Source organism: Oncorhynchus mykiss, chromosome 3 (genome assembly GCF_057628025.1).
Source record: "Oncorhynchus mykiss isolate SJ-2025 chromosome 3, ASM5762802v1, whole genome shotgun sequence".
In the NCBI taxonomy this organism is placed as follows: domain Eukaryota; kingdom Metazoa; phylum Chordata; class Actinopteri; order Salmoniformes; family Salmonidae; genus Oncorhynchus; species Oncorhynchus mykiss.
The window spans coordinates 69,244,094-69,272,046 of record NC_143024.1 but is presented as its reverse complement, the minus strand read 5'-3'; the positions used below and the strand labels follow the sequence as shown (position 1 = coordinate 69,272,046).

General features: G+C 42.0%; 1 protein-coding gene, 2 long non-coding RNA genes and 1 other non-coding gene across 7 annotated transcripts; 2 read left to right on the top strand and 2 right to left on the bottom strand.

Annotated features, from left to right (window-relative positions):
- Window positions 1-15: 15 nt before the first annotated feature.
- On the bottom strand, window positions 16-15,394 carry LOC149984661 (uncharacterized). The gene is made up of 2 exons (XR_016494794.1): window positions 15,180-15,394; window positions 16-735 (listed from the first exon to the last, which is right to left on the bottom strand). It is a non-coding gene; the product is annotated as an uncharacterized LOC149984661 (long non-coding RNA).
- On the bottom strand, window positions 400-525 carry LOC118964378 (small nucleolar RNA ACA64). The gene has a single exon (XR_005051426.1). It is a non-coding gene; the product is annotated as a small nucleolar RNA ACA64 (small nucleolar RNA).
- LOC118964440 (uncharacterized) lies at window positions 6,829-14,385 on the top strand. The gene is made up of 2 exons (XR_005051468.2): window positions 6,829-7,167; window positions 8,681-14,385. It is a non-coding gene; the product is annotated as an uncharacterized LOC118964440 (long non-coding RNA).
- LOC110520281 (high affinity cGMP-specific 3',5'-cyclic phosphodiesterase 9A) lies at window positions 14,895-26,695 on the top strand. Of its 4 annotated transcripts, none has more exons than XM_090230003.1 (15): window positions 14,923-15,494; window positions 15,774-15,823; window positions 17,187-17,348; window positions 17,487-17,538; window positions 19,054-19,156; window positions 19,281-19,423; window positions 19,600-19,659; window positions 23,182-23,359; window positions 23,875-23,997; window positions 24,154-24,246; window positions 24,369-24,436; window positions 24,548-24,650; window positions 25,301-25,405; window positions 25,583-25,729; window positions 26,032-26,695. In XM_090230003.1, exons 4-15 carry the CDS (start codon window positions 17,528-17,530, stop codon window positions 26,233-26,235), a joined length of 1,338 nt encoding a protein of 445 aa, XP_090086129.1. In that variant the 5' UTR covers window positions 14,923-15,494; window positions 15,774-15,823; window positions 17,187-17,348; window positions 17,487-17,527; the 3' UTR covers window positions 26,236-26,695. The 4 variants fall into 4 exon arrangements, with proteins under 4 accessions (XP_036830641.2, XP_090086129.1, XP_036830643.2 ...); XM_090230004.1 differs by having other exon boundaries at window positions 15,358-15,494; window positions 17,205-17,348; XM_036974746.2 differs by having other exon boundaries at window positions 14,895-15,823.
- The last annotated feature ends 1,258 nt before the right edge of the window (window positions 26,696-27,953 follow it).

Sequence of the window (27,953 nt, the reverse complement as noted above, 5' to 3'; positions counted from 1 at the left end):
CATTATGTTATGTAGTTTGTTTTTTACTAATCTAAGTCACATTTCTTTGATTTTAAAACAGATGCAATAATGCATACATGGCTGTCTGGGAAATGTGGTCAATTTTTCAATTTTAATGATATTCATGATATATATTGTCCATCGGCCTCTTTGATCCCCAAAAATCATCACCAGCCTTAAAAAAATCCATTGGTCTTTCAGTAATCAGGACATCCAACTGTCCAAAAATCTGGGTTAAATGCCCATTCTAAAATGCCCTTCTAGCCAATCAGAAACGAGTATTCAACAACGCTGTGGTATAAGGTCAAATAATTCAGCCTGTATCACCTCCCAATATGAACTCTAACAATGGTATCTAAATCTGATTGGTGCATGGCTGTTTCCATGAGTCAAGGGCTGTAATGTTGGGACATGGGTTTAATCACACTGCTATACAAAGCAGGCAATAAGCTTAACGTACCACAATACTGTCGGCACAGTTCTCACCACAGACAACTGTTACATCTGAGGTAATTTTCAGACGGTGCCATTCTTCACACCTGTGCATCACACAACACATTCCACTCTTACATTTTCAAGATAATGGATCCCAAGTTTTTTTTTTACCGTTTTACTCCTGGCCAGTTGTAACCTGACGACATTTCCAAACTGTTTAATGTAGGATTTGAGCTGAGGCTCAAACAACCCAGTGGGAAGATGTCCAACATAAATCACTCTTGGACTTGTTTGTTGTCCCTGTAAAGAAAGAGGAAATTGTGGGTAAGACAGAACATTGTGTAAAATGTAGTTCGCTAGCCAGCAGATCTCACTTGCTTACAGCTGCACCAGGGCGGAACCAGCATGAGATATGGCTCAGAAAACGTACCTCAATCCAGGGATGAGAAATTTGCTGTACTCCGAATTGTCCCATTATCATTAAAATGTACTGTTACACCGAATAAATTAAACAACTGCTAGTTTAAGTATACTGTCATTTTCATACAATACATTTTATAGTTTATCCAACCACATTGTTTCCACAAGGGATGTGCTATAGCCGCATTAGCCTGCTAGCTAGCGAACAGTAGCTAAGGCCTGGTAGCTAGCTAACTTGCCTTGCTAGCTAGCTAACATCACCCAAAGTTCACTCTCCAGCAGGGGTCGTACAAAACTACCCACATACGTGCATTAATTTGTATAGGTTACTATCAGACGAGTCCTGTGAAACCTGTCGGGGTTGTAGAGCAAAACATATTAGGTGGATATAGGTAGATGCAGTGGATTGAGACGCAGCCCATGCAAAAAAAAACATTATCTTAAATTGACGGATTTTGAGGGGTATTTTTTAAATCATGTTAATTAGATTGATGCATGGCTGCATCAATAGACTTAATGAATATCCTTTGGTTGCATCTCCGTTGCGTCATACCATTGTTAAGAACGCTCTCAAGCCACCCTTTACCAACGGTGCCTTAGTGGTGCCCTAAAGTGGTGATAAACTCAGTTATTCTGGACAGAGGCTAACTACTGTTTAGTCTAAATTACACTATGCTAACGTTAGCTAGCTAAAATAAGGTAGCAAGCCCTCGATCTTAGCTAGCTAGCTAATGTTATACTGCATCTAAAGTAAATCTAGCGACATCAAAATGATGACAAAAGGTTTAACTACTAGTTACGCCTCCCTCTTAATGTCATTGTATTTCCAAGCAACTGTAATGCACTTTTAATTAAATCTTCATCAGCGCTCATTGACAATGCATTGTGTAGAATGCTCAGTCGAGGATGTACAAAACGAATGTTCAAAACAATATTGTAACGAAACATGCAAACCATGAATACACAGGAATGACTCAGTGGGTTTTGTCCAACATGTCTCTGGACCCACTCACTGTCACAGTCATACGCTGGACCTAGTTTTGTCCCATGGAATAAATGTTGTGGATCTTAATGTTTTTCCTCATAATCCTGGACTATCGGACCACCATTTTATTACGTTTGCAATTGCAACAAATAATCTGCTCAGACCCCAACCAAGGATCATCAAAAGTCGTGCTATAAATTCACAGACAACACAAAGATTCCTTGATGTCCTTCCAGACTCCTTCTGCCTACCCAAGGACGCCAGAGGACAAAAATCAGTTAACCACCTAACTGAGGAACTCAACTTAACCTTGCGCAATACCCTAGATGCAGTTGCACCCCTAAAAACTAAAAACATTTCTCATAAGAAACTAGCTCCCTGGTACACAGAAAATACCCGAGCTCTGAAGCAAGCTTCCAGAAAATTGGAACGGAAATGGCGCCACACCAAACTGGAAGTCTTCCGACTAGCTTGGAAAGACAGTACTGTGCAGTACCGAAGAGCCCTTACTGCTGCTCGATCATCCTATTTTTCTAACTTAATTGAGGAAAATAAGAACAATCCGAAATTCCTTTTTGATACTGTCGCAAAGCTAACTAAAAAGCAGCATTCCCCAAGAGAGGATGACTTTCACTTTAGCAGTGATAAATTCATGAACTTCTTTGAGGAAAAGATTATGATTATTAGAAAGCAAATTACGGACTCTTCCTTAAATCTGCGTATTCCTTCAAAGCTCAGTTGTCCTGAGTCTGCACAACTCTGCCAGGACCTAGGATCAAGAGAGACACTCAAGTGTTTTAGTACTATATCTCTTGACACAATGATGAAAATAATCATGGCCTCTAAACCTTCAAGCTGCATACTGGACCCTATTCCAACTAAACTACTGAAAGAGCTGCTTCCTGTGCTTGGCCCTACTATGTTGAACATAATAAACGGCTCTCTATCCACCGGATGTGTACCAAACTCACTAAAAGTGGCAGTAATAAAGCCTCTCTTGAAAAAGCCAAACCTTGACCCAGAAAATATAAAAAACTATCGGCCTATATCGAATCTTCCATTCCTCTCAAAAATTTTAGAAAAGGCTGTTGCGCAACAACTCACTGCCTTCCTGAAGACAAACAATGTATACGAAATGCTTCAGTCTGGTTTTAGACCCCATCATAGCACTGAGACGGCACTTGTGAAGGTGGTAAATGACATTTTAATGGCATCGGACCGAGGCTCTGCATCTGTCCTCGTGCTCCTAGACCTTAGTGCTGCTTTTGATACCATCGATCACCACATTCTTTTGGAGAGATTGGAAACCCAAATTGGTCTACACGGACAAGTTCTGGCCTGGTTTAGATCTTATCTGTCGGAAAGATATCAGTTTGTCTCTGTGAATGGTCTGTCCTCTGACAAATCAACTGTAAATTTCGGTGTTCCTCAAGGTTCCGTTTTAGGACCACTATTGTTTTCACTATATATTTTACCTCTTGGGGATGTTATTCGAAAACATAATGTTAACTTTCACTGCTATGCAGATGACACACAGCTGTACATTTCAATTAAACATGGTGAAGCCCCAAAATTGCCCTTGCTAGAAGAATGTGTTTCAGACATAAGGAAGTGGATGGCTGCAAACTTTCTACTTTTAAACTCGGACAAAACAGAGATGCTTGTTCTAGGTCCCAAGAAACAAAGAGATCTTCTGTTGAATCTGACAATTAATCTTAATGGTTGTACAGTCGTCTCAAATAAAACTGTGAAGGACCTCGGCGTTACTCTGGACCCTGATCTCTCTTTTGAAGAACATATCAAGACCATTTCAAGGACAGCTTTTTTCCATCTACGTAACATTGCAAAAATCAGGAACTTTCTGTCCAAAAATGATGCAGAAAAATTAATCCATGCTTTTGTCACTTCCAGGTTAGACTACTGCAATGCTCTACTTTCCGGCTACCCGGATAAAGCACTAAATAAACTTCAGTTAGTGCTAAATACGGCTGCTAGAATCCTGACTAGAACCAAAAAATTTGATCATATTACTCCAGTGCTAGCCTCTCTACACTGGCTTCCTGTCAAAGCAAGGGCTGATTTCAAGGTTTTACTGCTAACCTACAAAGCATTACATGGGCTTGCTCCTATCTATCTCTCTGATTTGGTCCTGCCGTACATACCTACACGTACGCTACGGTCACAAGACGCAGGCCTCCTAATTGTCCCTAGAATTTTTAAGCAAACAGCTGGAGGCAGGGCTTTCTCCTATAGAGCTCCATTTTTATGGAACGGTCTGCCTACCCATGTCAGAGACGCAAACTCGGTCTCAACCTTTAAGTCTCTACTGAAGACTCATCTCTTCAGTGGGTCATATGATTGAGTGTAGTCTGGCCCAGGAGTGGGAGGGTGAACGGAAAGGCTCTGGAGCAACGAACCACCCTTGCTGTCTCTGCCTGGCCGGTTCCCCTCTTTCCACTGGGATTCTCTGCCTCTAACCCTATTACAGGGGCTGAGTCACTGGCTTTACTGGGGCTCTCTCATGCCGTCCCTGGAGGAGGTGCGTCACCTGAGTGGGTTGAGTCACTGATGTGGTCATCCTGTCTGGGTTGGCGCCCCCCCCCCCCCCCTTAAGTTGTGCCGTGGCGGAGGTCTTTGTGGGCTATACTCAGCCTTGTCTCAGGATGGTAAGTTGGTGGTTGAAGATATCCCTCTAGTGGTGTGGGGGCTGTGCTTTGGCAAAGTGGGTGGGGTTATATCCTTCCTGTTTGGCCCTGTCCGGGGGTGTCCTCGGAGTGGGCCACAGTGTCTCCTGACCCCTCCTGTCTCAGCCTCCAGTATTTATGCTGCAGTAGTTTATGTGTCGGGGGGCTAGGGTCAGTTTGTTATATCTGGAGTACTTCTCCTGTCCTATTCGGTGTCCTGTGTGAATCTAAGTGTGCGTTCTCTAATTCTCTCCTTCTCTCTTTCTCTCTCTCGGAGGACCTGAGCCCTAGGACCATGCCCCAGGACTACCTGACATGATGACTCCTTGCTGTCCCCAGTCCACCTGGCTGTGCTGCTGCTCCAGTTTCAACTGTTCTGCCTTATTATTATTCGACCATGCTGATCATTTATGAACATTTGAACATCTTGGCCATGTTCTGTTATAATCTCCACCCGGCACAGCCAGAAGAGGACTGGCCATCCCACATATGCTCTCTCTAATTCTCTCTTTCTTTCTCTCTCTCGGAGGACCTGAGCCCTAGGACCATGCCCCAGGACTACCTGACATGATGACTCCTTGCTGTCCCCAGTCCACCTGGCTGTGCTGCTGCTCCAGTTTCAACTATTCTGCCTTATTATTATTCGACCATGCTGGTCATTTATGAACATTTGAACATCTTGACCATGTTTTGTTATAATCTCCACCCGGCACAGCCAGAAGAGGACTGGCCACCCCACATAGCCTGGTTCCTCTCTAGGTTTCTTCCTAGGTTTTGGCCTTTCTAGGGAGTTTTTCCTAGCCACCGTGCTTCTTCACCTGCATTGCTTGCTGTTTGGGGTTTTAGGCTGGGTTTCTGTACAGCACTTTGAGATATCAGCTGATGTACGAAGGGCTATATAAAATAAATTTGATTTGATTTTGATTTGAATGCTATCCGATCTTAGTGCAGTTGTAAGCATGCGGGTCGGATCTGCTGGCTAGTAGTTAGATAACTAACTAACTACTAACTTTTAAGTCAAATAAATGCTGTCACTCAAATGTTGGGTAACCTAACGTAGCAGGCATAAAAGGACGTATGAGCGGAGTCTCCACAACTGTTTTTTAGGGGAAACGGAAGTTAGGTTTAAAATACTGTATCCCTGAAACATCTGCATTCTGGCAACCCCACAAAGCGTGAACCAAAGACAGTACAGTGTGAAGATGTGCTAAAACTACTTCTTCTATAGAAATCCCTGATCAGGTTTGTAGGCGATGTCATGGCGACATTGGCTAGATAAGCAAATGTGCAGAATCACATCATTGGGTCTAATAGTCGCCTCACGCCAAACTACTTCAACTCCAAGGCACTCCTTATATAAAGTTGTTTTTGAGGAAAACTAAAATGTGTCAGTTTGTCACTTTCACGAGATTGGTGTTATAACATGTTCAACTACTTCAGACATTGTCTCGTATTTAGGTTGTGCCTTTAGATTAAGAAAATGAACAGCTAAGGAATAATGGTTTACTTCTCTCATTGACATCTCAAACCCCATACACCGGCCAGGAAGGCCAAAAAGATCAAGGACAATAACCACCCGAGCCACTGCCTGTTCACCCCGCTATCATCCAGAAGTCAGAACAGGTGCATCCGACCTGGGACCGAGAGACTGAAAAACAACCTCTATCTCAAGGCCATCAGACTGTTAAATAGCCATCATTAGCACACTAGGGGCTGCTGACCTATAGACAGACTTGAAATCACTGGCCACTTTAATAATGGAACAGTAGTCACTTTAATGTTAAAAAGCAATTTTCCCACACGACATCTCTTTCTCACTATTAGTTTCGATTCCCCACTGTAAGGAAGTGCTATTTCTTATGCAGGTGACCAGCCTACTGCTATTACATTGCTATAACTGAGACAACGTATTTTCACAGTAAAACATGTTAGGTCCCATACAGGATAGCTCCCACACCCACACACACAGCACACACACATTACACACACTAACTGCCGAGGACACACAGATAAGACATACACCCACACATTGGGAGGAAGAGACAGCCTTGACTTGCAGAAACCAGCGCACACACCTAATCTCCTTTCTAGCCGAACATTGTGTGACTGAGGACAGCGCACACACCTAATCTCCTTTTTAGCTGAACATTGTGTGGCAAAGAACAAGACTCAGAGGGATGACGGACGGCCCAACAGGGCCAATCCAAGAAGACTACACCTCAGCCTGAACCAACCCGAAGACCCGATCTTCTAGAATCAACCTACTTTCTGTTCTGTATATGAGACATGTGCACTCTGTTATCTGCGCTTCTTTTCTGCTGGTTCCTTAAGAACCGAATGAAATGGCCCGTATACGTTGTACCAGATATCTTTACTCATAATTAAACTGTCACTTGTCATACAATAGACCACCTTGTCTGAATCGATCCTTGACCGGCTCACCCTCCTACATATCCCATTATTAACAGAAACTTGGTAGCAGAGGGATGATTTACTAACGACCCAGTCCAGAGTGGTTGATGTGGGTGTGAGGGGGCGAGTTGGTGAAAGGACGGTTCCCGGAGGACAGGTGAAAACCATTCGGGGGTGGACAACAATTCTGCTCAACTCGGGAAACTGATCTCTGGTCGACCACAAAATAAGGTAAGCAAAACCTGTTTTATCAAACTTTGCATATTGTCGAATAGTCATACCAAATTACGATCAGTAGTACCGAGTGTGGGTAAGAATTTTTGTGTAAATTTTACATAAATAATGGACTTGAAATTGACAGTGAAGTAAACATATGTGGTAATTAGAATATCCCGATAGTCCGGCATGAGAACGGTCCGGTGGCAGACACCGGTAAGGGATGAGTAGTAGTTAGAATATTCCGATAGTCCGGCATGAGAACGGTCCGGTGGCAGACACCGGTAAGGGATATTTAGTAGTAGACCTAATATTAATAGAATATTCTGATAGTCCGGCTGTGAACGGTCTGGTGGCAGACACCAGTAAGGAATAAATAATATAGTCTAGGATAGATTTTCACCGATAGTCCGGCTAGTGACCGGTCCAGCTGTGTCTGGTAAGGTGGTCTATTATTGAGTATTGATGTGACCAGGATTATATTCTATGTATAAGTGATATTCGTTCGGGCGTCTGAAAAAGGGCGTGATCAGTTTTATCATTAACATCTGAGTATGATTCGATCATTCATCTGCAAAAGATAAATCCAATTAGTGTTTTAGATAGAACCAATAGCCGGTAGTGTCCGGTGAGGTTAAAATCCAATAGCTGGTAGTGTCCGGTGAGGTGTCTACAATAGATTAATGTATGATTAAGATATGTTGGACTGAAAAGTCCGCTTTGTGTTGTGGCCAGAATGAATGTGATAAATGTACTAATGTGTGATGTCATAGAATAAGATGTTCTAATTGAACAATTGTGTTTAAAACTATGTCCATGTAATAATATTTGTGTGTTGACTATAGACTAAATGTAAACGGCGTTTCACAAGTCCCTGATATTATTACCATTATTTAAAATTATTGTGAGCAAAGTATTTCCTAAATTCAAAAAAAAAAAAAAAAATCTATTATCCAAATTGTTAAAACATAGTTTATGTTGATAATCATTTCCTGAATTGGTGGCTCGTGTTTAATCATTAAAACATTATTGTTTAAAATTCTGGATATATGACGGAGAGGCTCTGAGTTAAGACAGAGTACGAGTAATAGTGTCTCCTAAGAATACATCACTGGCACGAGCCAGTGACGGGCTAAGTATATCCAAAGAGTGTACAAAATATTTCTAAAAAAAAACACGTCAAATCAGCACCTAAGACAGGTGGAGGAGAGGTTTGGCATTACACACAAGTTTGGCTCTGTGTATAGGCCGCAATCGCAGGGCCTTGTGGAACGCTGTAATCAAAATCTGAAAGCTAAGATAGCTAAAGTGTGTGCAGGAACCAAATTGACCTGGGTGGAAGCCCTGCCCCTGGCACTGATGGCCATGAGGTCCTCACCGGGTGCAGGGACACATCTTTCACCCCATGAAATAATGACAGGTAGAGTAATGCCAGGGCCACCAAGAGAGGGAGGTCATATGCCCCCTCTTGATGTGCACCAGATAGGGATGTCTGACTATGTGAAGAAATTGACGGAATTGTCTGCAGCTCTCTCCAAACAGATACACCGTGTCGCAGAGAGGGAGCTGACTGACGTCCCGGAACAACCAAGGGTAAAAGTTGGGGACTGGGTAAGGATCAAGGTCCACAAGAGAAAGTGGGCTGATCCCAGGTGGACTGGACCGTACGAAGTGAAGGAGGTTACTTCACACTCAGTCCAGGTCAAAGGTAAATTAGGCGCACCTTGGCACCACCTGACACATTGTACACCAGCCCCAACCCCTGCCAGAACTCTGGCTGAAGTAAGAAGTGATTTACTCACATCCAATTCGAATTCAAATTCTGACATCCCTCCCGTCTGATCATGTGGAGGAGACTCCCATCCTCAGATGATAGGGACACTAGAGTAGCACCATGGGCTAGAAGGGCTAGGAGACCATGGGAAAGACTGGGTTGTTCTGGCCCATTGTTTGTCCTAATTATAGTCAATGTTGTTTTGACATTGGGAGTAATGATATGGGCAGCCCAGCGTATAATCACTGACCAGGAACAGACTACCCAGCTAAACATCACCAATGCTTCAATATTCTCGGATACGCATGTTCTGTCTAAACGTCAAGTTCAGAATAATGACTTTGAGTGTACTGCAGAATTGATTAGGTCAGCTACTCTGTGTATCCCGCCTAACGCTACTACCACTGTTATACTTACCTGGGGTGTTATTGGAAGCCCAGGTGGCGGTTATGGTACTCATGCAATCAGTTGGTCTAGATCAGTGTGGTACATGACAGAAGGGGGGTATAATAAATGGACGTGGAAGAATTTAGTGGCAGAGACTGGTCCTGACTGGTCTAGCTGGACAGTGCATCAGATGGCACTCCTGTGGCGGAGCAGGTTGACGTTAACTAAAGTTACAACTGGTTTGAAATTGGTAATCAAACACAGGGAAGGTGGTATGACTTATGACCTCCATTGTAACTTTCCTTTGTGGTCTGATCAGCCTCATTGGAAAGCCATTTGGATGGAGAATCTAGGGTAATTTGTAATACTGATATTAAGGTAATTTAATACAAAAATGCAGTGAAATTTACATTATAGTGTCAATATATTTTCTCTGATGAACGTGGTGTGAAAATTTAGCTAGGATAAGTTTTATTTATGGTAGACTCATGTTAAGTATTTGGGACATATTTTGAGCCAACAGGGCAGGGAAGAAATTTAGATATTTGTGTTTGGTTTTAACACCTGTATATAGGGGGTGCCATTTGAATATTTAATTTGTGGTCATGGGTAATACGGTTTGTTTTTGTTTTTATTTTTTAAGGTAAATTAATTATAGTGGGGTTTAATTAACCTATATAAGGACTTTAGAAAGTGCCACCATAGACATGTTTTTCTAAAAAAAAATCCATGAGTTTAGATAAAGCCAAACAGTGAGACATTTAGTTCAAATTTGGAAACATGAGAAAACGAGCTACAGACAGATAAGGGGAAAAGGCAGACAGAAGAGCCCTCCCCTGCACTGCAGAGACCTTGAAGGTTGGAGAGCAGAGAGGATAAGTTTTAAAAGGGAGCCAGGACGAGCAAAGATAACAGAATGTGTAGATAACAGTTACTGAGTGGAGACAAAAGGGAGAATTGGACATGTGGAAAATGAAAGGGGCGCTCCTACATGATAATGTCAGAACAGAAGGATAATATACTAATCTTACCTAAGTCATTATTTAGAGTAGGTAAGGTTGTTACCTGGGCAGAGCCAGGTATCAAAAGGGGGATGGGTAAATTGTGGTCTAGGATAGGATGGGGCCTATTGGATAAGAAACTAAAGATATAATCAGATAAAACATATGAGACACTGTTTGTTAACCAAGCCTGTATGTCCAGGATTTTATGCATTACAGGTGAACTACAGGTGAAGTCACTCAATCCAGTCCCAGAGGCTTGTTGGGGGGACCATACAAGGACTCCTGGTGACAGCTAGCTGAAAGAGCTACCCGGATTCATATCGCACGGGGAAGGGTAGGACACTGACACTGTCGAACAATAAACAGTGTTCGAGAGGAGAACTGGAATTAACAGGATTCCGGGGGCCATCTCTCGAATGAAGTAACCCTCCCTGTCCTGTCACCCCTGTTTTTGTTCATAGAAGTGAAGATGTGTCTGGCTCTTGCTAGTGATGTGTTCTCTGGGAGAGGGTGGGGCTTTACAGGAGTGTCAGTGTACCTGTGAAATGGGGGAGGGTGTCCATATGGGGATTACATGATAACCAACTTGGGACAATTCTAGGATTGGAGAAGAGGGTATTCTTATAGCATAGGGGATCCCACAAAGGTGGATAGGTTTTCCATCATATGGGGAAAACCTGGGAGCACTGTTGAACTTTGTAAAGGTGATGAAATCCTACTAACCATCAAAACTATTAAGCTCTCTGATCCAGGCACTTACACCCTCGGACTACAAAGGACCGGGACAGACACGATGGGTGTGTTTTCTATTAGGGAGCTGCCAAAACCAGAGGTCCCAGACGAACCAGGGCCAGACACACTCCTCTACCACCCCTGGACCGAACCTGCCACCTACCACCACTGTGTTAAAAAATCCTATTCAGGTAATTAATGTTAGAGACTACACAGCTATTGATCAATTAGGCACTGAGACTGGTTTTGATGGTAGGGACAATTTGTGGCTGTCTTATATGAGGTACACAGCTAAAACCCTGAGAAGAAAGGACTGCACTATTTGTAGTCATGCTAGACTTGTTCTGGCTACACACCCATTTGCTATAGGAGAAGGAGAGGGGTGGTTGTGTATTCTGAGAGGTTTTTACCAGGTTCAGCCCAATTCAACCCTCTGTTCCTCTTTGAGCCTTGTGTTTCCTACAGTACCTCCTCATCGGGCCCCTTGGGGTGTTAAGGCATATGTGGGCAATTACAGTTGCATCACGGGTACAGGTAGTGGCATGGACTATGGGAGATTGCCTGAAACTGATTGCAGCAGTAACATAACCATTTATGCCACTTGGCCAGTTACAGGCCTAAACCAAACTAGTGGTCTGGCTGATGTGTGGTGGATATGTGGACCCAAAAGAGTACTGAGACCCATTCTTAGAGGAGACTGGCAAGGTACGTGTGCTCTGACCAGTTTGATAATTCCACTGACCATTGTTGATGTTACTTCTGAACAGCTGTTGGGTTCTGTATCCAGGGGACCTGAAAACATTCCATCCCATGGGAGACATAGATGTAGTGCTCCATGGACAGAGGATGTAGTTGACATACACACTAACCTGTTGAGAGTGCCAATGGGGGTTCCTCATGAGTTTCAGGCCTTGGGTAGGAATGATGGACTCTGGCACTTACTACCTATTATAGGTCCAGCCATAGTGGATGCTAGACAGACTGCATGGATCAGTTATATCTACTATAATCAACAGCGTTTTGTGAATTACCCCCGTGATGCACTCACTGGTCTGTCTGAACAGCTTGAGGCCACATCTAGGGTTGCCAGACAGTCTGCAAGATGTTCGGTGAACAATGTTGCACGTATATTCCTAATAACACCACTCCAGATGGTGGTATAGCTAAGGCCTTTAATGGGCTTGGTGCACTATCTGCTGAGATGAGGACCATGGCGGGGGTGGAGGAGTCTGGACTGTTCTTTTGGTTGGGAGCCTGGTTTGGTAAGTACACTGGTATGGTGGTTACTGGATTTCTGACCCTAATTCTTGTATTTTTATTATTGATGTGTTGTGCTGCTTGCATCATACCGTGTTTTAAGAAGTCTGTTACAGATGTGACTCTAACATGTTTAATCCCATTAATGACTACGGATAACCCCAGTTGTAATTGCTCTGCCTGGGATGCTGTCTATCCCATGACTAAATCTACTGCTAGGAAACCATTGTTTTCCAACAAGGTTGCCAGGGCACATTTCACCTGTGTCAAAATGACGGGAGGCGGTACTAATGTGGGACAGGTTCCTGGGAATTGGTGTCTGGATACAATCAACATTGTTGGGAGTTTCAGGCCAATATCCAGAGCAGATGTGTGGTGGTGGTGTGGCAACACTGTCCTGTTTGATAAATTACCCTCCAATACTACTGGAAGCTGTGCACTTGTTACTCTCCTTTTGCCTGTTTCTATCTACCCTACAGAGGCTGGAGACCTCATCCTTAGGGTCCAGAGGGTGAACCCTGAATATCCAGGGGACGTTCCAGGCGTGCCACCACCCCATCTAGTGGTGATCCGACGTACATAGACGCCATTGGAGTCCCAAGGGGAGTTCCTGACGAGTACAAGTTGGTGGATCAGGTGGCAGCTGGGTTTGAGTCCTCCATTTGTTGGTGTGCACTGTTAATAAAAATGTGGATAGAATACATTCCAGAATCGCATTGCAGTGGATATGCTACCGGCAGAGAAAGGTGGAGCTTGCACTATGTTTGGTGAACAGTGTTGTACTTTCATCCCTAATAACACAGCCTCCGATGGTAGCTTGACCGTAGCCCTAGAAGGTTTGAGGACTCTTAATGGTAAAATGAAATCTCATTCTGGGATTGATACCTCAATGTGGGACTCCTGGATGAGTGCCTTTGGTAAATATAAAACCCTGGTCTCCTCCATTTTGGTCTCCATTTCGGTGTTCGCGGCCATTTTGGTTCTCTGTGGATGCTGTTGCATTCCATGTATCCGTTCCCTTACCACTAGGGTTATCTCTAGAGCTATAGACCCTTCCCCCCTTTCCCAGATGTTTCCTCTGCTTGCTAATGACCTGCCCAAATTTGAGGATGAGGTTGAGAGTGCCTACTAGGTTTTGTTTTTCTTTTCATGAAATGCTATGACTGCTGAAATAAGGGATAATGAGTGACACCCTAGTGGGTGTCAAAAAGGGGGGCTTAAATTTCACATCATTTTCTTTTGTTCTGTTTTTCAATGAGCTGTTGTTCTCTTTTGGCATGAGGGTTGCAAGTTCCTAGGTGGCTGGTAGCCAATCTAGTACATAGTGGGATCGAATGGAGAACATGAAGGTATTTTCAACTTTGTAATTGTTAGCCTAGTTTATGTCACATCTCTTAGGAGATGTGAAGAGAGGGAATCACAACACTTTTCCTTCTGGGAAAAGTTTTCTTTTTGTGTCTGGATCTAGTTAGGTTGTGTCACGTCTCTGGGGAGACGTGAAGAGAGGGATTTGTAAGGAAGTGCTATTTCTTATGCAGGTGACCAGCCTACTGCTATTACATTGCTATAACTGAGACAACGTATTTTCACAGTAAAACATGTTAGGTCCCATACAGGATAGCTCCCACACCCACACACACAGCACACACACATTACACACACTAACTGCCGAGGACACACAGATAAGACATACACCCACACATTGGGAGGAAGAGACAGCCTTGACTTGCAGAAACCAGCGCACACACCTAATCTCCTTTCTAGCCGAACATTGTGTGACTGAGGACAGCGCACACACCTAATCTCCTTTTTAGCTGAACATTGTGTGGCAAAGAACAAGACTCAGAGGGATGACGGACGGCCCAACAGGGCCAATCCAAGAAGACTACACCTCAGCCTGAACCAACCCGAAGACCCGATCTTCTAGAATCAACCTACTTTCTGTTCTGTATATGAGACATGTGCACTCTGTTATCTGCGCTTCTTTTCTGCTGGTTCCTTAAGAACCGAATGAAATGGCCCGTATACGTTGTACCAGATATCTTTACTCATAATTAAACTGTCACTTGTCATACAATAGACCACCTTGTCTGAATCGATCCTTGACCGGCTCACCCTCCTACATATCCCATTATTAACACCACCGGGGCTCATTGCATGCTTGAATTATGCAGAAACGGGCAGTGTTTATGTCATGTAATTGATTCTGTTGGAAAGGGGAGACATTGTGCTTTACAGTGGCATTGACATTACAGTTCATCTTGAACTATTACGTTTTTGGGGCGCTAAAATAAGGGCAATTGTACGGACCATGGCGATGTACGAGTTTATGTGAGTTTACGTTATACTGTATCTTAAGTCTACGTCGCTCTGACATTGCTCATCCAAATATTTATATATTTTTAATTCCATTCCTTCACTTTAAAATGTGTGTATTGTTGTGAAATTGTTTGATATAACTTGTTAAATATTACTGCACTGTTGGAGCTAGAAACACAAGAATTTCGCTACACCTGCAATAGCATCTGCTAAACACGTGTATGTGACCAATAAAAATGTATTTGGTCTGCTTCTCAAGCGTTCCCGGAAGTCTCGCGATGTTGCGTCTCTGGGTTTAGAAACTGGATTGAATTTTGTGTGACGTTAGCTAGCTAGGCGTTAGCTACTGTTAGCTAGCTTGCTAGTTAGCTACCTACCAGGATACTGCGGCTATAGCACACCCCTTGCGGAAACAATGTGATTAGATAAACGAACATATCTATTGTTTAGAATAAAATGTATAGGCTTTGGGTATTAAGACTCTAGCTAGCTTGAGAACTTGGCCCCACGTGCATGATGTGGATTTCAGTCCAGTGCAATTTGGGCAAACCAACCTTTTTGGGTCGCTTCTTCATCTCCTGGACTTTCGTCTTGAATTCAGGCTCCTCTTTCAGATTCAGAGCCAAAAAAGCTTTAGCCGGCTTAGTAGCCACCGGTGCCTTAGTTTCTCTCATGGCACTTATTTGGCGATTCGCGAGACCGAAAACACGTTTTCTTCTTTCAGACGTCATTAACACACGTGACTAGACTCAGCATATACATGAGAGACAGCGTCATATATCGTTTTGGAGGTATCAAGACAGCAAGCCTTATCTTGACCACAAAAACAATATTATTCACAATAACTAATGATGACAGTTTGGAAAATAGTGAGTACCGAAAAATACTTGCAATATCACTTTGAATAAAATGTATATCATATGAGAAGTGTAATGTTTATGGAAATCCATGGCATCAGATTCAATTGTTGCAAAGGGAGGGTGTGTGTGTGTGTGTGTGTGTGTGTGTCAGAGGGAGAGGGAGGAGGGGTCGTTGGAGTGGGTCTCTACTAAATTAATGTGGTCACACAATAAATTCAAAACAGTGAGGGCAGTGGCTTTAAAAACTGATATGGCAACAAAAATAATCTACTTTACTGTGAATGGAAGACCAGAGCAGGCAGAGTTTCCAGTGGATTGCCCTGCCCAGGATGTCAAAGGTAGGCAATTAAAATAATATCACCTTTTTATTTTGGTGTCTTTGAAATATCATCAAATTGTACTGTTGTCTGAAGCTTGATTTTGAACTCATTACTCTGATATGAGAAACCTCTCAAAACCTCTGAAATATTTATGATTTGTATACTTGTTTGACATTTCACAGCACTGTTAGGAGCTAGTAACACAAGCATTTCTCTACACCCACAATAACATCTGCTATACTGTGTACACATCCAATAAACGTTGATTTTTTAATTGATTTGAAATATATAAACAAAGTACATACATGGAAAGGTTAAAATCACAAAGCACTTTTATTGCTTCTCTACCAGATCCAACAATGGATCAGAACTCAAGTAAAGCACTGAGACCTAAAATAGTTATGTAAGTGCAATCATTATTATGTAAGACCTGCAATCATTGTCTTCATCAAAAGAAGCAAACAGTCTCTGAATTGATAGAGAGAAATAGTGCATGCTTGATGCTTCAGCAGGATAGAGACAGACACAGGTGCAGCTGACAACAACACTCTGCACTTACATTTGTGTCAAAGCTAACATATGGTGTACATATGGCATCTTTAGAATAGAGTCGAGATGTGACGTATTGATGTGAGGGTTATTGAGGTCTCAGCATAGTTGTGGGTTGTTACTCTAATGAGATAGAGGGAAGGGGTTATTGAAAGTCCATTAAAATAAATAAATACATAACATGTCAATAGTATTATTTTCCAAACAGTACCAAGGACAGGCATAAAGGAATGTAATTTCATTCAGGGATCAAATAACTTGAGATCCATCTCATAGATGCTAATGTAATGAGAATTCATTTTCTTTCAAAGATTCTGCCTACTGTCTGTAGATTTGACTGCCTATAAACCCCTTTGTAGCGCACAAAAATAGCATTGATATAAAATGCAATCATAAAGTGCAATTGATCGTGGGTTTGAAATGATCTCTCGAATCCTTTACCTTCTCATTTCGCCTCTTTTCTTCTCCCTTTTATTCCTTTGGTAGATGTTTTGCACGTCTATTTAGGCACAGACACGGTGTGAATTGATAGCTTTAGATTACCCCTTTACAGAGCTGCCTCGGGCAATAATAGTCCCTCTCTTCTAATCTTTGTGTGTATGAATGGCATTGACAAAAGCTTGGCCAAGCTGCTGAGCACATAAAAACCTATTATTTTGTTCACCTGCTGTACAGAGAGAGATCTAGGGGGTGTTTGTGTGTGTTTGATTACAAAACTCGAAACTAGTGTTAATTGAAGTGTTCAGTATTGGTTGCCTGAGCTATTTTCACAGGAGATCAACTTAAAATGTTGTCTGTGTTTGCATGCACGTGTGTGTTTGTTACTTTCAAGATCTGTTCCGCTCTGCAGCTGAGGCAGGACCCCATGACATTCTGAAGCTGTACAACCCTAAGGGCAACATCATCAACATCTCCCCGCGCCTGGAGCCCAACAGTCCTAACTCCTGTTATAAGCTAGAGGTGGTGGCTGCTGACTGCAACAGTGAGCCATTAGGTATTCTCTGCCATGGCGCCAGAGACATTGGCTGACAGTGGGCATACTTGCATTGTTATTGTGTTGTAACTCTTGTTTGTTTCATTAGGGCCTGTGTATATTGATGTTAATATTTTAATTGTGTACCTCATGTTGAAGGAGTGGAGCTTGCTGTGGCACTAGGATTTGACCTCTCCTCCATGGAGAAAAGGTAAGGCTGACATGGTGTATACAGGAGTGACCATTCTCAAGGTTGGGGCCCATTCTGAAACTGTCAGACCATGTAAGGGATCAAGCTGTGTGAGTCAGGAGGGCCATATGTTATGTATCCCAGACTGCAGGGCTGTGTGAGTCAGGAAGACCATATGTTCTGTACCCCAGACTGCAGGGCTGTGTGAGTCAGGAAGACCATATGTTCTGTACCCCAGACTGCAGGGCTGTGGGAGTCAGGAAAACCACATGTTCTGTACCCCAGACCAATGTTCCCTCTAATTGTTTTAGTCACTGAGCAAATCTCAGGTCTGCTGAGCGCAAACTTGAACGTTGTGAAAAATTCTGTGCAACTTCCTGCGTGTGTTTACTGTGAACACTGAGGTTGTACCCGCTTTAAGTTAGTTTTAACAGTGGTTACGTAGGCTACTGTGGCTATTTGATCAAAATGTAGGCCTACCAGAGTGGCAGACCAGAGTGGCTTACCATCAAAAACAATGGAGAAAATGCCTCCCATAACATTTGAACATGGAAATAGTTGTTCTATCATTCAGCCAATAGTATCAGCCAATGTGTGGTGTTCAATGTAGTCCTACATTCTATGAGACTTTTGAACAAAAAATGCAGGGATTGACATTAACCTGTTTATCCACTTGTCCTTCAGACAAGGAGGTGGCTGCAAATGATGTTGTTGTTTGATGCAAGAAACCACTTTACAAAATAAAGTGCATCATTGTTCCCATAACATTATTACAGAGAATCAGACAAATTATGGGGTACTCTGCCTATAGGCTTTAATAAGCTAAGTAGCCAGTCTTAAAATACAACACTGCCCCTTTTGAGACAAAAAAAAGTCTCTTTACTTGACTCGCTTTTCAAAGATGTCTAGAAATGCATACGTTTTGTGCTCTTTTAGGAGGCAATCACTCCCCCAATGCTGACTACAAATGATCTATAACTGGGATAATACCTCACTAATTAGCAAAGGATATGAACAAATGTCCACATGTCGCTATATCAAGCTCTCACTTTGATCTCAAAACAAGCGCATCTACTCACGACCGCTCAAGCTGTAGAAACAGTCCAGTTCAAAGTGAACGGCACAGATCCATATACTGTATGGAAATGGCTCATTTGCATATACGCCTACTGCAACTCTGATTGGTTATGGCGCACCGGTCTATGTAGAGTACGGGACTCGGATGCGTTCTGCCTACAACAAAATCTCTTGCATAATTTGTTTTGTTTTTGTATATTGCCTTGAAAGTGGCTAATATTGCATTGATTAAATCACAATTCCCACAGTAAAGGAAAACATTGATAGTGTTAATTAACTAATGGGGTAAACTATAGAAAGTTGAGTGAAGTTGAATCTCGTTCTTCTCTACGTGGGCTGATATTTCTTCTTTGGCAGTCCCGGGTGCTGTGTGCCCATGCACACCCGCAGCTTCGAGGGAGCATTGCCATAGACTTCAGGGCTGTGTGAGTCAGGAGGGCCATCTGTTTTGTACCCCAGACTGCAGGGCTTGGAGAAGAAGATCCTGATTGAGGCTGGTGAGACTCCTGCAGTCGTGTACGAGATGAAGAGACAGGTGGATTCATTCCGGGAGAAACTTGAGGTACGTTGTGTTATTGATGCTGTACAGATAGAATTTGTTAAATTATGTGTAAAGGCTCATTCATATACCAGTATCATGTAAGTTCACTGTGTCTGCCTAGCCTAGTGTATCTGTGTCTCCACAGAGTGTTGAGCATCTCAGCTGGCTGGGCCTATTCAAAGAGCTATCTGAGGGAACACAGAAGCCCTCTCCTTTCTACCACAAGAGAACACTGCGCAAGACCAGAGAGGAATGTGAACATGTACGGGAAAAGTTCCTGCAGATGAGGCATGTTTACTTACGCTCAATGATGATAGAGACCATGTGTTATCAGATGAATAGGCTGTGCCACTCTTATCAAGACTCCATTGCTTGAATAGTGGTGTTGCAATTGAGATCACAATTTGGATATTATAAAAATTTGAGATGAAAATAACAAAATTACTATTCTATGTTCTCCATAGTTCTCTGGAGGTTTCAGAAGAAGTGAGACAGTACCTCAAGACCCCAACTTTTGACAACTGGCGAGTTCCCCATCTATTTTCCTTTTTTGTACTTTCCTTAGAAAATGTGCTAATGGTCTTTTTTACACAGTAGGAGTTACAGAGAGACTACAGACAGGGTCCTGTGAGTGCTGGTTGTGCGTGGGAGGTGAGAGGGTCGAGCAATGTCTCTGTTGTGTGATAAACAAACAGCATCTGCACCTGCTGCTTCAAAAGAGAGACAGGGAGAGACAGGGAGCAGGGCCTGAAGAGGATGGGGTTATTCAACCCTTTCATCTGTCGTACAGGCTCATATCAATATGAATGGCTGTCTGCTATGGGTTTACCAATCAAAAGGAGGTCTTTATAACAAGCTTCGTTAACACGGGCACTTTTGAAGGATGCATTATGCGTACAACATACACATCACAGCTTTCAGTCCTGTTTGGTTACAGTGTGTATTACTTCAGGGCCTTTTAGAACTAACATAAGGTGAATACCTCACTTCAAAATATGGAATATATATTGGCCACTTGGGGAAAAAACTAAAGCTACCATTAGGGTTACGAAATTCAGGGAACTGTCAATAAATTCCCTACTTTTCCAGAAATCCTGGTTGGAGGGTTTCGGATTTCCTGCTTAATTCCTCTTGGTTCTGGGATCCTCCAAACAGGATTTTGGGAAAACCAGGGAATTTATTTAAAGTTACTGGAATTTTTAAACCCTAGCTACCATACAATAACCCATATTTTTGTGACATGTACACTAGGACCACTTTCAAAACTGTTCTCTGAATATACAGTGCCTTGCGAAAGTATTTGGCCCCCTTGAACTTTGCGACCGTTTGCCACATTTCAGGCTTCAAACATAAATATATAAAACTGTATTTTTTTGTGAAGAATCAACAACAAGTGGGACACAATCATGAAGTGGAACAACATTTATTGGATATTTCAAACTTTTTTAACAAATCAAAAACTGAAAAATTGGGCGTGCAAAATTATTCAGCCCCCTTAAGTTAATACTTTGTAGCGCCACCTTTTGCTGCGATTACAGCTGTAAGTCGCTTGGGGTATGTCTCTATCAGTTTTGCACATCGAGAGACTGACATTTTTTCCCATTCCTCCTTGCAAAACAGCTCGAGCTCAGTGAGGTTGGATGGAGAGCATTTGTGAACAGCAGTTTTCAGTTCTTTCCACAGATTCTCGATTGGATTCAGGTCTGGACTTTGACTTGGCCATTCTAACACCTGGATATGTTTATTTTTGAACCATTCCATTGTAGATTTTGCTTTATGTTTTGGATCATTGTCTTGTTGGAAGACAAATCTCTGTCCCAGTCTCAGGTCTTTTGCAGACTCCATCAGGTTTTCTTCCAGAATGGTCCTGTATTTGGCTCCATCCATCTTCCCATCAATTTTAACCATCTTCCCTGTCCCTGCTGAAGAAAAGCAGGCCCAAACCATGATGCTGCCACCACCATGTTTGACAGTGGGGATGGTGTGTTCAGGGTGATGAGCTGTGTTGCTTTTACGCCAAACATAACGTTTTGCATTGTTGCCAAAAAGTTCAATTTTGGTTTCATCTGACCAGAGCACCTTCTTCCACATGTTTGGTGTGTCTCACAGGTGGCTTGTGGCAAACTTTAAACAACACTTTTTATGGATATCTTTAAGAAATGGCTTTCTTCTTGCCACTCTTCCATAAAGGTCAGATTTGTGCAATATACGACTGATTGTTGTCCTATGGACAGAGTCTCCCACCTTCGTTGTTCTTCATGATGCTCTCTGCGCTTTTAACGGACCTCTGAGACTATCACAGTGCAGGTGCATTTATACGGAGACTTGATTACACACAGGTGGATTGTATTTATCATCATTAGTCATTTAGGTCAACATTGGATCATTCAGAGATCCTCACTGAACTTCTGGAGAGAGTTTGCTGCACTGAAAGTAAAGGGGCTGAATAATTTTGCACGCCCAATTTTTCAGTTTTTGATTTGTTAAAAAAGTTTGAAATATCCAATAAATGTTGTTCCACTTCATGATTGTGTCCCACTTGTTGTTGATTCTTCACAAAAAAATACATTTTTATATATTTATGTTTGAAGCCTGAAATGTGGCAAAAGGTCGCAAAGTTCAAGGGGGCCGAATACTTTCGCCAGGCACTGTATATGATTAAATATTCCAAGTAAGTGTTTGTTAGACCCGTACAGAGATTAGTCAAAAGGGCAGCTCACCCGGAGCTACTGCATCCAGAAATCTATTAATCCATCACTTTACCTTATTTATCGACCCTTGGTCAGGACATTAAAGGGCACATTTAAAGTGGTTATTGCTACATATGAAGCATACAGTAGGTTACAGTTAGTACCGTGTTTAAAAATATATATATTTAAAAAGCCCATTGAGACCCAGAGTCTCTTTTTCAAGGGAGACCTGGCCAAGAAGGCAGCAACAATCAATATATTACATAATTAAAACATACAACAATACAACAACCTTTAAAAAAAAGCATTTACACTCCTCTGTAACAGAGTCTCCAATCAATATTGTAAATTCATTCAGTGGCACTAACATATCCTGATGAAGCATGGATTTTACGTTATTCCATGTGTTTAGTGCACAAGAAGAGAAGGCAGTCTTGCCTAATACTGTGAATGTCCTAAGGACTAAGTAGCAACCACCTAGCAGATCGGGTATGGTAACTGCTAGTAGTGTAGGAGACCAGACTACAGAGGTAAAGAGGGAGTTTACCCAAAAGGGCTTTGTACAGTAGATGAACACATACAAATGTATCTTTCTGCACATATAAAGTGAGGTCCAACCTACAATTTAGTACAATGTGCAATGGTGGGTGAGTGACTTGGCATTTGTAATAAAGGGCAAGGATGCATGATAAAGAGTCCAGTCTCTGTAAGACGGATGAGGTTGCACGCATATACAACAAGTCACCGTAATCACTTACAGAGAGAAAAGTGGCCTGAACAAGCTTCTTTCTAGCCATAAGTGGGAAGCAAGCCTTATTACAAAAATAAAAACCCAATTTCAATTGAAGCTTTGTCACAAGATTATCCACATGAACTTTAAAGGACAACTTGTCATCCAACCAAATACCTAGATATTTGTAGGATGACACTTTCAATGGATAAGCTACCAGATGTGACAATGCTAATGTTCTCTGGCAGAGTTCTAGCTCTGGTAAAGGTCATGAATTTCGTTTTTTGTACATTCAAGACCAGTTTGAGACCATAAAGGGAGTGACTGAAAAGTGACTGAAAAGCAGTCTGGAGCTCTTCAACAGCCTGAACTAGAGAAGGAGCACATGAATATATAACTGTATCATCTGCATACAGATGTAACTTTGCTGGTTGCATCCCAATTCCCCAAATCATTAATAAAAATTGAGAACAACACAGGAGCTAAAATGGAACCCTGGGGCACACCTATATTCATCTCAAGAAAGCTATACTTGTGATTGTCAGTATATACACAAGCGGTTTTATGACCTAAAAATGAATGATTTGACCTTTTGACACTTGACTTGTCCTGCTATGTGTGTGCAGGCAGTGGGAGGATGCAGAGATCATGGTTCTACTGCAGGTCATGTACACAGACCTGGACTTCATTGCCACCTTTAACATAGAGCCTGAGGTGCTGCACAAGTTCCTGTATGAGGTGTACAAACGCTACAACAACATCCCCTTCCACAACTTCAAACACTGCTTCTGTGTCACCCAGATGGTGAGAGAGAGAGTGTGTGTGTGTGTGTGTGTGTGTGTGTGTGTGTGTGTGTGTGTGTGTGTGTGTGTGTGTGTGTGTGTGTGTGTGTGAAAAAGAGGGTGGTCAGGGGAAATCATGTAGTCCCATTCCTCTGTGCAATCATATAAAATGATCCAATTATCCAATCACCCTAAACCCTGATTGGTTAGGACATCCAGACCCCTTAACCGATTTTAGAAATAGACTCAATATAATCATTCAGAGGTTTGCCGGTTAAGACATTGCGTTATTACCCACAGGGGATAACAACCTGCCATGATGTAGAATGAACAACCTGGCATATACAGTTTAAATAACATGCAATAACACACCAGTGCAACAGCACACCACCATTAAAAGTCCTTTAGAAATCAACAAAAACAAATGTCAATGTTTCTATTAATATAATTCCTGTGGATGAATGTTATAGCAATTATCCATCATTGAGTTGTATTCTCTCTGGACTGCTGCTCTTGCAATTATTTATTCTCTGATAGATGTATGGGCTGATCTGGCTGACGGACCTGAAAAGTAAGATTGACAGCATTGACCTGCTCACCATGCTGACCTCTGCAGTCTGTCACGACCTTGATCACACGGGATACAACAATGCTTACCAGGTGACCTATCTATCTGACTACCACAGATGTGTGTGTGTGTGTGTGTGTGTGTGTGTGTGTGTGTGTGTGTGTGTGTGTGTGTGTGTGTGTGTGTGTGTGTGTGTGTGTGTGTGTGTGTGTGTGAATTGATAACTCACTATCAGCTCTATTTTTCAGATAAATGCTCGTACAGAACTGGCCCTGCGCTACAATGACATTTCCCCCCTTGAGAACCACCACTGTGCTGTGGCTTTTGAGATCCTGGAGAAGGTATGAGTATGGATGACTGGAGAAGTTATGGGTGGTATTGGCATGGGTGACTGAAGTTGGGCTGTGGTGTGTGTGGGCCAACTTTTCAGATGTCAACAGTAAAGTGTTTGTCTTTCTTACAGAATGAAAACAACATTTTCAGAAATCTGACAACTGAACAGTATAAACGGATAAGAGAGGGCATAATCAAGTAAGAATGTATTTCTTTGCATCCTCTTCACCAACACAAATATATGTTTACTTTGATCTAACCGTAATGTGTGGCGAGTGCATCAACTCAAGGCATTTCATTTATTCTTAGATGCATCCTGGCCACTGATATGACGAGACATAATGAGATCCTGAACAAATTCAAGTCCATCCTGCTTGTCTTTGACTTCAGCAACAAGGACCACAGAGATGTGGTAAGAAAGGATATGAATAAACAGTATGTTTCAGAAATAGTCCTATGTTTAGCCCAGTGTTTATGAGGTGTCATGTAAATGTCACCCTGACTGGATGTCAGGTAAATGTCATCCTGGTACTCCCTGTTCCTTTTTAGTCAGATGTTGCCATGTTACCATAGGAGTCTACAGCCATGTTGCCTAGCAACATCAGATGGGAGAATCTTGGTATCTACTCGTGCCGATAGGGTACCAGCCTGGGGCTCTTCCTGACTGGATTAAAGTGATATGTACACTACCGTTCACTGTTGACACTTCTTTAATCAGCACAACAGTTTTCAGCTGTGCTAACATAATTGCAAAAGTGTTTTCTAATGATCAATTAGCCTTTTAAAATGATAAACTTGGATTAGCTAACACAATGTGCCATTGGAACACAGGAGTGATGGTTGCTGATAATGGGCCTCTGTACGCCTATGTAGATATTCCATTAAAAATCAGCCGTTTCCAGCTACAATCGTCATTTATAACATTAACAATGTCTACACTATTTCTGCTCAATTTTATGTTATTTGAATGGATTTTTTTTGCTTTTCTTTCAAAAACAATGACATTTCTAAGTGACCCCAAACTTCTGAACAATAGTGTATATCCCCCCTGTCTCCCTCCAGCTGATGATGATCATGATCAAAGTGAGTGACATCTCCAACGAAGCACGGCCTATGGATGTGGCTGAACCCTGGTTAGACTGCCTCCTGCAGGAGTTCTACAACCAGGTAACTAAGCACCAAAACACAGATATTGGTTATGTTCCAATATAACTTCCAGCATACAACTTGGAATGTGTGGCTAAAACACTGCTTCATTCGAAATGGTATGCTACTGTGTATCATAGAGATAGCCTACTACAATGTAATATTAATTCAGTCCTGCTCTCAACTGGCCTCCCTCAGAGTGACAAGGAGAAGCTGGAGGGTCTTCCTGTCACCCCGTTCATGGACAGGGACAAGGTGACCAAGCCATCCTCTCAGACAGGCTTCATTGGCTTCGTCCTCTTACCCCTCTTCATTGAGCTGGCTAACCTTTTCCCCTGCCTGGAGGTAAGAGCTCCCGGTCTACAACCACTACACTAATGTAGCTTCACTGTGATGCAACTTCATCCCCAACTGCTCTGCATGAAGTGGAATCAAAAGGTACTGGGACTCATTCATATTTTAGAGTGAATATTTAAGAGTGAATATTTTGGAGTGAAAAGGGGTGCCGTTACTCAAGCAGTAGAAAATGCAAGGTGCAGCTGTGCCGGTATTCTGTACTGGTTGGCACTGGCCCAACTAAAGCACTGACTAGCTGCCATATTTGTGTAAACATATCCAGATCCCTTTTCCTCTCTGTGCCCCTGTAGCAGCACATCATAGACCCGGTGCGTAAGGCCCTGGACTACTACACAGAGATGGAGAAAGCCCTAGAGAGAGAGAAACTGATCCGAGCACAAAGCGACAAGGCAGCTGCAGCCAAGAACACGACACCCCAGAACTTACAGAACCCTCAGAAAACAGCAAATAGTCTGTCAGAGGCTGGGAATGCCTTGAAACCACCCACTCTGTGATGGCAAGCACTTATATGGTTCCTTTGGTCTTTGTAGAGACAAGGTATTCACTATGTCGTGTTACAGGAGTTGTCTGCTGTGTTTTGCTACAAATGTTTTTCACTGCATATATTCAGTTTTCAAAATATTTGCATATGAATAATGGTTAATTACACAATATGACATACAAGACATACGAAGAATCAGTGTGCAGTTATGTTTTGTATTAGTGATATGCTTAAACGAAAGACCAGAAGAGCTATTGTCTAACTGAAAAATGGGGATAAAGCTTAGTGGATTTGTCTTCACTGAAAATCTGGACTATGGTTGTCATCTAGTGGACATGGGATGTTTTTCATATTGATAATGTATAAAAAAGGACAGAAATAACAGATATTATATTAAATATGTTTTTGCATGTATTGTACTTTTAGATTTAAGTGTTCTATTTGGAGACAAATAAATGAACACAACAAACAAACATTTCCTCGTTATATTCATATTTCATATTATTCTGCAATGTACATTGTACAATGGATACATTTTCATTATCTTGATCATTTGTAACTGGTTTCCACTAGATGGCACTCGGCCACAGTCAAAATTGGCTACTACATTTAAGGTTAGGGTTCGGCATAAGGGATAGCAGTGTGGTTAATGTTAGGGTTAAAATCATATTTTAAGAAGATAAATTGTAGAAATAGGCGAAGTTTATGACTTTGTGGCTGTGGTAACTAGCGACGACCTTTGGAACTGCAGTGAAAAACGTTGCGCAAAATGCCGCATTCATATGCTAGTCGGAACTAGGAAACGCGGAAATCTTCAACTTTCCTAGTTCCGACAAGCTCCGAACGCGGCAATACTAGGAACGGGTGAACGAACAATCGATGATGTAGGGAAATTATGACATCATCTAAATGCACACATTTACGAAGTCCCCATGCAAGACCAAGCAAGGAGTTTTGTATGGAGGTCAATGAGTGTCGAATTTGCTCAACACAAAAATGAATGGCAACAACTTTTCACCTCATAAATGTTTATATGGAATAATGGGTCGATATTACATAGAAACCAGATTTTACCGTAACTGGTTCTCGAAAATCATTGTCCTTGTCAGCACATTAGTTAGTATTAGTGGGAATCTATTTACGCAGAGATAATTTATGGAAAGATACAACTTTGAGGTTTCAAGCAAGGAATATGACACTGTTATAAAAGCTATACCTAGTGGGATAAAATCTTTACTTCAGAATAATGCATATTTTGGAACATTATTGTAAGCGATATCCAGGTGAATGGCATAGGTTTACTATATAAGAAATTCAACAATCGTTTATGAAGGGATATTTTCTACAGGAAATCTATTCCCTCTGCAATATGTTTTTGGGCTTCATCGTTTGATGTAAACTTGCGCTGTGCTAGGCTCACTCCACACAAATGTATGGTGACCAATAAAGTATAGGACATCTCCTTTAAGATTTTCCATAGATTATATCCGTGTAATAGCTTGATTTCAAAGTATATACCTGATGTTACCAGTGAATGCTGTTTTTGTGAACTAGAAAATGAATCTATGGAACACTTATTATGTAATTGTTTACATAGTGAGGTGTTCTGGACTCATGTTAAACTATACCATGGCAAGAAAATGCATACAACCACTGATATATCTAAATTTGACATATTATTTTACTACTCTGGTTACACAATTGAACGTCAGTACATCATAAAACTATTTA

Excerpts from the sequence above, each read along its gene's own strand:
- LOC110520281 (XM_036974746.2), top strand. The coding sequence starts at position 15,574 with ATGGCATCAGATTCAATTGTTGCAAAGGGAGGGTGTGTGTGTGTGTGT. Across the intron at positions 23,998-24,153 it reads GATACAACAATGCTTACCAG|ATAAATGCTCGTACAGAACT; the intron begins GTGACCTATCTA and ends TCTATTTTTCAG. Across the intron at positions 25,730-26,031 it reads ACCTTTTCCCCTGCCTGGAG|CAGCACATCATAGACCCGGT; the intron begins GTAAGAGCTCCC and ends GTGCCCCTGTAG.